Raw genomic sequence first — 14,514 nt, forward strand, 5'->3', positions numbered from 1 at the left:
TCAGGATGGAGCAAGTCTCAGTCTAGGGCAGTGGTTTGGTACACATTACTTAGGCCTGATATGTGTCTGTCTCTTTGCAAATAGATACATGTGTCAGACACTAACACACTCCTGGAGTGCAGAGGGATAATTTCAAGACTCTGTAGCTCTGCTCTGAGCCTTTTCTGACTGTAGCATGAAGTAGATGTGGAAAGGAATTATACAACAGCCAGAGATGCCATGTCATGTTGACAACAGCCAGAGATGCCATGTCATGTTGACAACAGCCAGAGATGCCATGTCATGTTGACAACAGCCAGAGATGCCATGTCATGTTGACAACAGCCAGAGATGCCATGTCATGTTGACAACAGCCAGAGATGCCATGTCATGTTGACAACAGCCAGAGATGCCATGTCATGTTGACAACAGCCAGAGATGCCATGTCATGTTGACAACAGCCAGAGATGCCATGTCATGTTGACAACAGCCAGAGATGCCATGTCATGTTGACAACAGCCAGAGATGCCATGTCATGTTGACAACAGCCAGAGATGCCATGTCATGTTGCCATGCGAATTTTCTTCCGGCCTATCTGTGACTCTGCTCACACAGTGACAGCTAATGCCAGAGGCCACAGCCTGCAGGCCCTGCCTTGAGGGCTTACACCGACCCTGCCAGGAAGGGATTACCAGTCCCTCTCTACAGGTGGGAACTAAGGTGTGAGAAAAGTAGAGGGTTAGCCCATGGTCACACAGCTGGAGCAGGCTGGGTCTGCCTAAGCCCAGCTATGCCAGCAGGGGAATAGCAAAATAATTGACCAATGGCAAAGGTTTGCTCTGTGCCAGACATCGAAGTGTGGACATCTTCAATCTTCTCCCCAGCCCCATGACCCTCCAGGCTTAGAGAGGAAAGGTGAATTTTCCAGGCGCCCCACACCCAGCTAGAGAGAGACAGAGCCCAGAGTCAAAGGCACTGTGTGTGAAAGCGGCTTTGGGGGACGCTCCGCATGCCTGACTTTGAGAGAACTGCTTAGAAAACTTTTAATTTTTCTCAGCAGATAGAGGTGTTTGCCACCAAGCCTGACAACCTGAGTTCTGCTCCCAGGATCCACACGGTGGAGGGAGAGAACCAATTTACACAAGTTGTCCTCTCAGCTTCACAGATAACACCCCCCCCCCCAAAATAAACAAATGACAATTTAATTTGCATTGTTTTTTTTTTAAGGGGCTTTTTGTTTGCTTGATTTTTGAATTTGTAAACCCAGGTTTGGGAGTGCAGCTTAGCAACAGGGTGCTTTGCAGAACATGAGTAAGGTCCTGGCTTTAACCCCTAGGACCTCAACAAGTAAATTAACATTTGATGCACTCCATATGACAGAAAACATCCCCTTTGACTTATTTAAATTTTACCAAATTTAGGGATGTCCGAGACATTCTTTGCTGTGTAGCCATCAGTACCACCCACCTCCAGAGCCTTCCCTCTTTCCAAAGGGGGACGGGAGTCCCTGCTTCCCTTCTGTCAGCCCCTGCTCCACCTTCTTGGAACTTCCCCTCTAAAGAAGATTCAGTATTTGCTGTATTTCACTTAGCACAGTGCCCTCAGGGTTCTCTGTGCGCAGCCCATGTCAGAATGTCCTTCTGTTTGGAGGTCGACGGACATTCCACGGTGATGGAGGCTACACTGGCCCATCACTGTCTACTTATGATAAAGACTGTCTTTGAGAACATGTGTGTGTATACTCGGGCAAGTCACTGGTAAGTTGGTCATCTTCTTTCCTGCACCCAAGCCTGTGTGCGTGTGTGTGTGTACTGGAGGGGGTATCTCTATGTGCCTGGTGGCTAGACACTAGAGAAACCAATTCTCCCCCACCCTCATAATATGAGATGGTCAAGTAAGTCCTCTCTCTATGTCTCTGTCTCTCTATGTCTTTGTCTGTCTCTGTCTCTCTGTCTGTCTCTATCTCAGTGTCTCTGTGCCCCCCCCCCCCCTCTCTCTCTCTCTCTCTCTCTCTCTCTCTCTCTCTCTCTCTCTCGTTCCCTCAGGTTCCCATGAGATAATCCCACTGTTTGTCACCACTCAGAGACCACAGAATTCTCATGACGTCTTTGTCAGTCTGGTCACTATGCACACTCCCTTCCAAAACCTCCTTCCTCTCACATGCAAAGAACACAGCCCACCACATCACTGCTGGCTTTACCCTACCCCTCAGTCGTTCCATCATTCCTATCAAAAATGTGTTCAACTGCCTCCTTCTTAGACTGATGTCTCCTGGGCACTTTGCTGGCACCCTGCATCCCCAGCACCCCAGAGACTTCTCCTTGCTCTGTTTTCAACAATATACTCTCATTCCTTGGCACTCACGGGGATGTGGTCTAGGACTAGGGGTGGGCCTTAAGCCCGGGTCATCCACGTCTCTTATTGAAAATGGCATGATATATTTGCAGAGACCCTGCACACGTCCTCCTGGATATATGGGGCCCTCTCCAGACCCCAGTACAAAATGGAAGGCAGATACTATAGAGGGACGTCATACACTGTACTGTCTGCGCGTGGTCAGTACAGATACAGCCTTCCCTCGTGTTTTCACGGTGTGGTTGGTTGCACTGCGAGATGCTGAACCTGGGAGCTCGAGGCTGACTGCTTCCGTTCTGCACCTTTGTATTATTTCTCACCCATCTCCTGTCCTTTCCCCTTCACACCCTCTATAGAGAACACCAGTTCCCAGAGCAGGGGTTTGATGGTGTCCTGTGCCTACCTGCTCCTCGGGTTTCACACAAAGGAGCACTCAGAAGCCCCTGTGCAGAATGCAGCTCTGTGTGCATGGTCATCACGTGGGCTAGCAGACTGTGGCTGCAAGCAAGCCCCCAGTTTCTTGTCTTCCTTTATAAAATGTCTTAGTCATGGTGTCTTTTCCCAGCAATAGAACAGTAAGAAAGATACTGGGTCAGCACTCAGGTGCAAGGGGTCGGGGAGGGAAATCTTGGGACCATGAGATCCGAGGAGAACCTGCTTCCTCTCCTGTAGAAGCCACCTACAAGTCTTTCTGTCGTTTGCCTTCTCTGGGAGCTGGACCGGTCAGTGTCGGCCCCAGAGAGGCTTCCTGCCCTTTCTTGTCTTAACCATCACATATTGGCAGCTTGCCCTTGGAACACAGAAAGCGTCCAAGTTCACTCTTGTCCCAGAGTCCACTCTATTTATAATCATCACGTCATGAAGTTGAGAGCATCTGAGGACCTTGGGATCCAGCTGTACCCATTGCTTGTTTTTGTTTTTTATGCCTGGAAACACAGGTTCAGAGAGGCTGGCTGATTTGTTCACTCTTTCCTTAGTACAGAATCTCTCTTCTCTCTAGAGGGGACCTAAAGGAGTCTGGAGTTTTACTCTAAATACTCATCCTGGCCAAAGGAATCACTGAAGAGGACCTCACTGGAGCCTGAATTCTTTCCAGTTAGCAGCATCCAGATGGTTACAGATGTTTGAGTCCCAGTGGGGAACCTTCTCTAATTCCACACAGAGGCCGCAGATGAGACCCCATCTCTCTTGCTGTCACTGTCCTCTAGAAAACAAACGTCAGCAGAGGGGTGACAGCAATCTGCCTCGGTCTCTGCCATGCTCCATGGAGAAGGGACACCTTTGCCTCCCTAGAAGTGATGGTCCTCTGTGTGGGCACAGGAATTCCATACACACTGTAGATTTACTGGGTGGATGGATGGAGCCAACGACAGGGGTGAAGCTGGGCTGGGAGCTGGGCTTGTGGGAAACTCAGGAGGGCAGGTAAGAGGTGATTGGAAAAGGACTCTGGTCCCTATCTCTTGGCAAGGGAGCCAAGAGTCTTCTACAACCTCCAACCAACGATTGCACAAGTTCATTCCCAGAGGAAATCGCTACTCCTGATTATTATTATTAGGCATAATGACTAATTAGTAAAAATAGCTACCGTTTACACAGTGCCGGCTTACTCCTGCTTCTTAATGCGTATTTCCCCCCTATTTTGTTCTTTCAGGCTTATTTTCTATCTTCCTAATTATAAAGTCAATATGTGCTCAAGGAAAAAATATCAAAAAAAATCCCAAAAAGAAGAAACAAAAGGGGCAAAATATTCACTACTTGGCTCATGGTAAAATATTGGAGGCACAGTTAGCATGCTGTTGCTTCCCAGCCTTCCTGCTCCATTTTTCCTCGTGTGTGTGTGTGTGTGTGTGAGAGAGAGAGAGAGAGAGAGAGAGAGAGAGAGAGAGAGAGAGAGAAATGTGTGTGAGGGAGATGTGTGTGTGTGAAAGAGAAGAAGAGAGAGATGTGTGTGTGAGATGTATGTGTATGTGAGAGAGATGTGTGTGTTAGAGAGGTGTGTGTGTGTGTGTGTGTGTGAGAGAGAGAGAAATGTGTGAGAGAAATGAGAGATGTGTGTGTGTGAGAGAGAGAGAGATGTGTGTGAGAGAGAGAGGTGTGTGTGTGTGTGTGTGTGTGTGTGTGTGAGATGTGTGTGAGACAGACAGACAGACTGAGGATCCAAAGTCACACGTCAGGAGAATGGGTGAGCAGGGATTCAGAGCCAGGCCTTCCCTTTTCTTCCACGCTCTCGTTCCTCTGCCTACAATCAAGGGTGAGTTGTTTTTCTGGAGGTGTAGCCTAGGGACACAGCCCAGGGTAGCCTCCTAAGTGCTGGGATTATGGGGATTGTGCCACTGCCCATGGCTTACACGGGGATGGCTTTGATTGCCTTGTGCTGCGTTCCCTGTCTGGTTCCCTGCTCCACACCCTGATGCGGGAAGCAACGGCAGTAAAGAGACCAGTAGCCCCACTATGTGCACTTGACTAGTCAGTACCTGACTATGGGAAGCGAGGAACCCTTACGCTTCCATGAAGACATTCTGTCAGAAACTGGAGGGATTCTGTGTTTTCTGTCCATACAGATATCTGGAAAGCTGAAATCAGAAAGCATAAGGAACTCCTTTTTGGCAGGCTGCTTTGCACGAGACAGTTACAGTAAGTTCTACAGAGATCCTGTGGAGTGGCTCAGAGGACACCGTGGGGGCCCAGTCTGCATGCCCAGAGGGGCTGGGGTAGGAGTGGGTAGGAAGGACCCAGAGTCCACTTCCTGCCAAATGTGTGAACAGAACCAAAGGCACTCAGTGTCTTTATTACACATAAGCTGAGGTGGCTTGTGTGCCTAGTGCTGTCACACAGGGGGTTACAAAGTAAACATCCCAGTGTCCCTTCCTGATGGGAGCTCACAGTGGAGCAGAGAGGGTCTCAGAAGAACTGCTCCCTAAGCTAAGGTGCAATCAGAGAGGAAGCAGGGGAGGGGGTTAAGCTCACACACTAAAACCAGAAATCAACAAACCCCTCTCGAGATCAGATCTCTAGAAACCTCTCCGCGTGAGGATACAGGTGAGAGAAAAGTTACAGTTGGGATGGGGAAGGGCCAACTGTTTAAAGGTTTTACTTTTAACTAAAGTCCTATGTTCATGGAAATATAATCATAAAGACAAAGGGGGGAGTCAGGTTGTCTCTTTCTCCCTCATTTTGTAAGTTTAGTAGCAATGTGCTGGCTCCCTTGCTCCCTTGACGGCTCTTAGGGTCTTTCAGATGGTAAAGGCTGTCAGAAGAAGATGCTGGAATGTCTTTTATTTCCCCGCAGCTCAGGTTCCTCCGAGGGCTCCCTGTGTGTTTGCATATGCGTGTTTGTGTGTTAGTGTACGAGCTTATGGGCACATGTACTTGTGTTTGTGTACATATGTGTCTGCCTATGTGTTTGTGCTGGACTATGTGCATATTTGTATGGGTGTGTGTGTGTGTGTGTGTGTGTGTGTGTGTGTGCGCGCGCGCGCGCACATGCATTGGTTTGTGTGAGAACGTGTTTATGCATGTGGATATATGTTTGCGGGTTTGTGTGTATTTTCGTGTGCATATGCTGTTCCATTGTCTAAAGCTTCAGTTACCTCTAAGTAGATAAAAGGAGGGTTGTTGAATTCTGTCCCTGACACCTATGGGAGAACCAGACTGCTGGGAATGCTGGAGAAGCAGAGCACGCTGGGAATACAGAGGAAGCAGGGAGACAGGTTAGATCAGTGCTCAAGATATAAGCGCCCCTTCCTTCTGACTCCTCTGAGGACAGCTCCACCTGAAGCCTCAATCCCATCCCCTCACCCATTGTTTTCCTTTTCCTCTCTACTTCCCAGTCCCTCTCCCTAACTGTTTCAAACAGCAGTGACTCACACACGTCCCAGTGTGGAAGGACAAATGCTTGCAGAGGGAGACTTGCAGATACCTTAAGTCTGCAGCTGATAGGGCAACTGTGGGGAATCCCCTTAACCCTGAAGCAGGAAGAAGGATACAAATGCATTGTTAGAGGAGCCTTCTTCCCACTCTACCTCAAGGGTCCTGACCGGGGTGGCTGCTCCAAGCCAAAGGAACAGCATGTGGAAAGGCTCAGAGATGTAGCTGAGGGTCACAGCCTGCGCATCAGGCTCTAGAGCTATGCCTTCCGACTCCTTAGAAAAGGAGCTGTGCTTAGTAAATGTCAACCCAGTGCCCACCCAGCCGCTTTGCCCAGGCCACATTAATTGGATGTGACCTGGAAGTCTAGAAGCGGGCAGACTACTTAATAGAGCCTGAATGTCAAGGGATGCCGTGTAGACACAGAAGAGGCTCCCTTGAGAAGCCAGGCAGGCCTGACCTCTGCTCACAGACTGTATGCTTAGGGTAGTTTACCTAAAAGTAATAGTAATAATAATGACAGTGAGTCCTGAGCTCCACTCTTAGGGTCCCGTTAGCTCTGTGAGGCAGGACAGCATCTCTCTGCGCTACACGTGGAGACAGAGCCCAGCCTTCCCCATTCTGCTTTGCTCCTCTCTGCAGGCCCAGCATTTCTTTTCCCCTCTGGGTGCTCAGCCTTATTGTCAGGACTCTTGTCACTTCTGCAATGGCTCCAGATAACCTTTCCAGCTTCTGCTTCTTACCAGCCCTCCACCCCCCCCCCAGCCCCACTTCCTCCCCACACTGTTAACACCATCCTCATCATCCCGAGCAAGAAGTGCTTGGAGGCATGTGGAGGCAGAGGGTGATGGGGAATGGGTTGGGGGCTGGTGGCCTGCAGGCTGTGAGGACAGTGTGGGGTCTGAGGTGCATGAGTATCCCAGTGGATGCAGCCAAGGTGGCTGAGGCAGGCTGGGGATCAGCCGCTCGCTCTTTAGGGGTTGTCTTAGTTCGCTTTTTGTTGTTGTGATTCAACTTGGGGCAGGAAAGTGTTTATCTGATGTACAGGCTATGCTCCTCCACCTAGAGAGAAGCCAAGGCAGGAATTGAAGAAGGTGTCACAGAGGAAGGAAGCTTACTTGCTTGTTTTCCATGGCTTGCTCAGCCTGCTTTCTCATACAACCCAGGGCCTCCCAGCCACAGTGGGCCGGACCCTCCCCCATCAATCGTTCAGATGCCCTGAGGAACTTGCATACAGGGTAGTCTGATGCAGAGGCTGTTCCTGACGTGAGGTCCCCAATCCCCAGACAACTCTGTCAACGTGACAAAAGCTAATCATCATGGAGGGCAGGTTGGGCTGGGACAGCAGGGAAATGGGGCTGCAGCCTAGGGACTTGGGCCACAGAGGGTTCTAACCACTCGGTCACACAATCCCTTCTCAAGTACTCAGTGGCATTTTGGTCCTTTGTGGGGTCTGAGTGGCAAGATGATTGCACACAGCCCTCGGTGGGACAGGGACACTTCGCTGCAGTGACATGTGTCCTTTGGGAGCAGGGTAAGATGCGTGTCCAGATAGCTGCTGGGCTGGAAGGAGTCACACCTGCCTGGCCTTTGTCTTTGTATCAGCTCGCTCTGTGGTACGCTCCCCCCTGCCCTGTGCCTGGTGTTCTCAGGGAAGACTATATTGTCGGTATACCACCTCCCTCTCTTTCTCCACAGTCAGGGGACACGCCGTGTAAGGAGATGTTGTCATCCTACCTCCTGTTTCTCTCTGGTTCCCTTGGCTCCATTTCTGCTGGCCATCTTGGACTTGAGTGGGACAAGTCCTCTGCTGGTGAGCTTGTCTGTCACTCTGCCTGACAGCCAGCCTAGTCTGGCTTCCTTGCTCTGCCCCTTCTTTAGGAGGCTAAACACTTCCCGACACAACCATGCTCTCCTTACTTGTTCTCCATCTTGACTATTTTCCTCTCTGTTTTCTTCTTCTTCATAACCACTGCCGTTAGAACTTATGACTCATGAGATTTGGGGTTTCACATTCTTTATTCCCAGCTGCTTTTGGGTAAGGTGCACCTCAGATACTCAGCATCCCTTGGGTAAATGAATAAAGCAACACTGTGACTCTTTCTATATTGGACCTTGTTTTGTTCTATAGAACAAACGGAGACAATACTTCCCCCACGCTATAGGGTGAGAAACAGAAGCCAATAGGTGCTTTGAAGAGCCCACGTTCATGCACTTGGCATGTGGGAGTTGATTCCAGAATAGCTCGTGCTTATTAAGTTCTTGGCAGCACAGTGACCCTGAAGTCAGTGTCTAACCAGAGCCTCTTGCCCTCAGTGGAGGCGTCTGTTGCTGTGAGTTTCCAAGAGTCTTCATTAAGACAAATTCATGGGAAATACGATTCTATGTCATTCCTCTGAGCATTTGAAGCTATTCCTGCTGGATTCTGTTGCTGCGGTTCAAATGGCCTGGCTGCCTAATTCTCACTCTCTGCCGTGCGTGCTGTCCTTCTGTCGTTGGTATTTTGGTACCTTGCCGTTTCTGATGTTTCTACCGGTGGATAGTTAACGTGACTTAATCAGGTAATTCACTTACTCTGAGACAGGGTCTCTCATTGTAGCCCAGGCTCAATTGGAACTCACTACTTTCACCAAGGCGGGTCCCCAAGTCACAGAAATCCTCCTGCCTCAGCAGACAGGCTGAGCCACTATCCCCAGTTCACTTTGTTAGTATTTCTTGGGACTCAGTGGGTTTTCTGACCGTTCTGTCATTTACTTCTAAGTTTCACTGGAAGACTCTCATCCTTAGTTCTTCTGCCGTCCTTCCTTGCCCACCGCAGCTCCCTTGCTGAAGGACTCGATTTCCCACTCACTGTTTCCATGAGATTCTGAGGAACCTCTGCAACGTGTTCTTTGATTTCCCTCGCTTGGTCTAATAAGTTAATTTGTCTGGCCTGAACTTCTATTTTAATAATACTAGTTTTTACTTCTAAAGGTTTGATTGCCAGCTGGAGAAATGACCCAGCGGTTAGAACACTGCTGTTCTTCCAGAGGTCCTGGGTTCAATTCCTGGCAACCACATGGTGGCTCACAACCATCTGTAATGGGATCTGATGCCCTCTTCTGGTGTGTCTGAAGACAGCCACAGACCAGTCATAAATAAAATAAGTAAAAAAATTTTTTTTAAAAAAAGTCTGTTTGCTTTTTATAAAATCTGACTTTTCTGGATAATTTTTGTTGTTGTTGTTGTTGTTTGTTTGTTTTGCTTTTATTTTCTTTTTTTTATAAACTTGCCAACCTGATTTTATTTTTCATTTCTGTAAAGACATTAAGTATGTTTATTCAGTTGTATGGATGCAATAATTTTAATTTTCATAGCCATTGTGTGGCTGATTCTCAACTTTGTCATTTTCCCCTTCAGTCTTCCTCATTTGACCTGCTTTCCTGAGGATTTTAAGTTAACCCTTTCCTTTCCATTTCAGACCTGCCTTCCTTGGAGCCTCACTGGTGTAGACTGCCTGAGTTCTAAACAGAGTTGGTTCCATCAGTCATGTTCCTGGAAATGCCAGTGACTGAGCCACTAATGTCCTGCTTCTCAAGCCACACATGTAATGTGAATTCTGATTCCCGAACTCTCATGAAGAGCGGTTTATGGATTCTTAAGGAGGTGGCCGTCACTTCTTGTTCCGGGACCAGGACATTCGGGAGAGTTCATCCATTGTACACCATGGGTGTGTCTTCTCCAGGTCGTCCATTAAAGCTGTGATCCCTCAGCTCCACGGGCACTTCCGGCCTAATTGCTTCACTGTTTAGATTCTGGATTTCGTCTCCCTTCTCCAAACATTAGGCCCAAGCTCCAGGCTGGCAGAGATCTGCCCAAAGGGTCAACCCAGTTTCCGTACCTGGTACTGTGCCTGCTTGTTCAAACCTCTGGGGTGTTTTCTGTTCTCTTATTTGTCTTCCAGATCATCTTTTCATTACGAAATTATTTAAGAGGGCTGGAGAGATGACTCAGTGGTTAAGAGCATTGGCTGTTCTTCCAAAGGACCCAGGTTCAAATCCTACTACCCAGATGGCGGCTCACAACTGTCTGTAATTCCAGTTCCAGGGGACCCCACCTTCACATGGACATACATGGAGGCAGAGCACCAATATAAATTTTAATAAAAAAAATTAAAAAAGAGATTATTTAAAACATTATCCAGGAGAATTCCATCAAATGTGTACTTGGCTATGTTCTTAGAAACATAAGATCTTGTGCGTGGTTCAACAAAACATTACACTCCTTGATTTTTTTTTCTTTCTTTTTTTGCCCTGTATAAAAACAGTCTCTTAAAGAAAAGTGAAACTTTTCCCACCACCCAAATGTAAGTAGTCATCAGTCTGGTCCAAAATCTCCCCTTTTATGAATGTGCCTTCCTGATTTGTTCTTTGGAAGGGGATTTTCTGCACTGCTGTAGTGAGTGCCTTTCCCTGAATTCTGCTCCTATGTTTCATGGTGGACCCTACTGTGTACCCAAAGGTCCGTGTGGTAAGGGCTTGGTTGCCAGGCTGGTGTTGTTGGGAGACGGAGGAGCCTTAAGGGGTGGGCCTTAGTCTTTAGGTCAGTGGACAGCCCTCAGGAGAACTCTGGGACCCTGGCCAGTTCCTTCCCCTTTAGCCTCGGAGCCAAGAGGTAAGTGGTCTTGCTTAAGTATAAGGTATAAACCTTCCATCAAGACATGCTTCCTTATCGGGTCATGTCAGCCATAGACTAAAAGTTCTGAGGCTGGGAGCCAAAATAAGTCTCTGAGTTAATTCCCTGGGAGCCTGATATGGTGATAGATGCTAATCCCACTGTCATTCTTGCCGAAAGTCTTTCTAAGTGACAAGAGTGCACCCATGTGCTGTTGTGTGCCTCGGTCGAGATGGTATTTGGATAAAAGTCTACCTGACTCTGGGTCTTAGAAGCTTTCTTGGGACTGCCGGAGCCACAGTGCCCTCACCAGAAGCTCAGAGACATGATCAAATACAAGGGCAGTGACAATGGCAGGCGGTGCAGAGTTTCCTGGACGTGAAACCGGGCCGCACGTGTGCTTCACGTGTGTCATCTTGAAGCCACTTAGCCCTGCAGGGTTAAGCGGTCATCCTTGTGTTATAGTTAAGGAAACCAAGAGCTAAAGATATTTATCCACTTGCCAGCATCCTATAACAAGCAGAGAGTAGAACCCAGGAGCCAGGTCTCTCTATCCTTCAGTACCACGGCTTTCCGCTGGGGTTTAGATGCTGGCAGCATCTGTGAGGACGCCGAGATGCTTTGTTAAATCTCCAGCAGTCCGGGCTGTGGACTGTAGAGCTGCCGTTACGACGGCAAAGGTTGAAGGTGTCGGCGGAACAGCACCCACATGCACAAGCTCGGGACCATCAATGTTCAACCACGGAAGAAGGAAGGGCTCGTAAGGCCCCGGGGCTACTGATAGCTAAGGATTGCAGGGGAGGGAGTCAAAGGTTCACGCATGAGCACACACACACAACACAAACACACACACACACAAACACACACACACAAACACAAACACACACACAAACACAAATACACACACACAAATACAAACACACACACACAAACACACAAACACACACACAAACACACACACAAACACACACACAAACACACACACACCACACACACAAACACAAACACAAACACATACACACAAACACACACACACACAAACACAAATACACACACACCACACACACACTACACACACAAACACACACACAAACACAAACACACACACAAACACACACAAACACACACAAACACATACACACTACACACACACAAACACACACACAAACACACACACACTACACACACACAAACACACACACAAACACATACACACTACACACACACACAAACACACACACACAAACACACACACACAAACACACACAAACACACACACAAACACAAACACACACACAAACACACACACAAACACACACACACCACACACACACACAAACACAAACACAAACACACACACAAACACACACACAAACACACACACACCACACACACACAAACACACACAAACACACACACAAACACACACACAAACACACACACACACACACACACAAACACAAAGTCATAACAGTAGAAAGGAAGAAGAGGGAATTTGGTGGATCAGGAAATAAAAGAGAATTAATGGAGGAGACTTGAATGGAAGAGCGTGCATACACTATGAATATATGTATTCACATATATAATTACACATACATCTGAAATTCTGAAAGAGTAAATATTTTCAAGTTCGAATCCCAATGCTACCACTTAGGTGCTATTCAATTGCATGTAAGTCGTGTGGCTCTTCTGAGCCTCCGTTTATTTAATTTTTAAATCGGAGATAATTTCTCCTTTGCAGGGTCATTGTGAGATTTAACCGAGGCTGTGTACAAATATTTACCGGTGTATATAGCATGGCACAGCTCTCCTGTGAACCCAGCAACTTGGGTAGCTGGGGCAGGAGGTCGCCGATGGGTCAAAGCCTACCTTGGCGACAGATTGAGTCTAACTCCAGGTGATGTGATGTAACAAGATCCTGGTCCTAACTCCGCTCTTAGCTTTTAAAGGGATTGGCTCCAGCTCAGTGGCAGAGATCGTGTCTGGCATGCCTGAGGCTGTGTGTCCAGCCCGCAGGGCCCTGCCTGCAGAAGGACGTGCAGTGCCTGCCACTGTTCCACAGACCGAGTTTAGACATTCTTTTCACAAACTGCTTTTGAGACGCATGCTTTCCCCGTCTAGGTGCGCACCGTGGCGGGCGTAGGCAGTCCCCAGGCTGTCCAGACACGCTGTGCTATACTTCATGAATCCATCACGAGAAATAGCTTTGCTGGCAAGGTGAAGGGGATTAGGTGAAGGCACAGACTCCTGGGCTGTATTTTTCCCTGTGCATGTTAAACGCAATGACATCTACCCTGTCCCTCGGTCGCGTGGGGCTTGCGGGTTTTTCCAGCTAGCATGGGGATGTCAAGCATGATGTGGGTCAAATATAAATGTCACTCAGCTTCACATGCGGGTGGAGTCTGACCAGGAAGGAAATAGCACCCAGCCTTTGGAGACGATTCTAACAGCAGACAGTAGCGCCACAGTAATGTTTGCCCAGAGGACATTTACAGCTGCGTGGTTCTTCTCCACGTTGTCATGTCCACCTAGTGCTACAGCAGATACCCCTCCCAGACTGGGTCCCAAAGATGCCTGTAGCCTCTACCAATCTACTCAGCCCTGTCTAAGTCCCGAGCTGCTCCTAGCCCAGTAAACAGAGCCTCAGTCTCCTTAGAACTGTGGTTATCCTTCTGTCTCAAGCCTGCAATCCTGGCACCTAACAGATGCCCCCAAATGCAGCCAACGCGTGTTTGTGCCAACTGCAAAGCTCACAGGGGTTGGCCAGTTACATCACTGTGGCCTTCGTCCCTGATGTCTGTTTGAAACTGTTTCCTACAAGGACATCCTGACTTTGATCTGGCTGGGCCCTGTGCTTCCTTCTCCCATGTGGGCAGTGGGTTCACGTCCCTGGAACTTCCTCCTATCTGGGTCCAGCTGTGAACAACTTGAGCCCTTGTGATCATGAGACCACTTGTGCCTGTCTACCAGGGTTGACCAAGGCCTGGCCTTCTGTGTCTGACCCTCCTCCTATATTGGGGTTTTTTGTTTGTTTGTTTTTTTCTTTTCTTTTCTTTTCTTTTTTTTTTTTTTGGAGCTGGGGACCGAACCCAGGGCCTTGTGCTTGCTAGGCAAGTGCTCTACCACTGAGCTAAATCCACAACCCCCCCTCCTCCTATATTGGGCCCACAGCTCTGGACTCAGATAGATCCATGGTTTGTCATGGGATTTTACTTTTTAAAGATGATGACAACCTTTGGTGCCATGCTCTTTGGACCCTTGAAGTTCACAACCTGCAGGCCTGTGCTGCACCCAGAGGCCTGAGCTGCATTTACGAAAGGTCTCCTATCTGTTTTTAATACCGTGCCTCTTGCAATCTTCTTCTGTGAGTTTCTCTTCACCCAGGTAAAAATCACAGTATATAATACATACCGGCTTGCAGCTCGCCTCACATCTAACATTCTACTATAAGCATTCTGGACATCCTTGCAAGGAAGAATGTCCCTTAAGCTATCATGCATTAATACTGTTTCCGACTTTCCCTACTCAGATAAACTTACTTATGCAAACTATTACTCTCCTATTCGGGGATTATATCTTTAGAACAAACTCCCAGAAGTAACATTTCTAAGGCAGCAGGTCTCTAAGGCCCTCGACACATTACCTGGCTCCATCCAGGGC

At 48.2% G+C, this 14,514-nt stretch overlaps 1 protein-coding gene and 1 long non-coding RNA gene across 8 annotated transcripts in view; one reads left to right on the plus strand and one right to left on the minus strand.

Annotated features, from left to right (window-relative positions):
• Window positions 1-14,514, minus strand: part of Ttll11 (tubulin tyrosine ligase like11) — a 225,180-nt gene that overhangs the window by 64,910 nt on the left and 145,756 nt on the right. For 3 of the 7 annotated variants that reach the window (XM_017592137.3, XM_017592136.3, XM_039106239.2), the window contains one exon: window positions 4,809-4,907. The exons of the other annotated variants lie outside the window; for them this stretch is intronic. In XM_017592137.3, coding sequence (XP_017447626.3) covers window positions 4,809-4,907 — 99 coding nt within the window. The remainder of the gene's footprint in view (window positions 1-4,808; window positions 4,908-14,514) is intronic. 7 annotated transcript variants of the gene reach the window in all.
• On the plus strand, window positions 5,203-9,964 carry LOC134486078 (uncharacterized). Its single transcript, XR_010064766.1, has 2 exons — window positions 5,203-5,373; window positions 9,662-9,964. It is a non-coding gene; the product is annotated as an uncharacterized LOC134486078 (long non-coding RNA).

Source organism: Rattus norvegicus, chromosome 3 (assembly GCF_036323735.1).
Source record: "Rattus norvegicus strain BN/NHsdMcwi chromosome 3, GRCr8, whole genome shotgun sequence".
NCBI classification, from domain to species: Eukaryota; Metazoa; Chordata; class Mammalia; order Rodentia; family Muridae; genus Rattus; species Rattus norvegicus.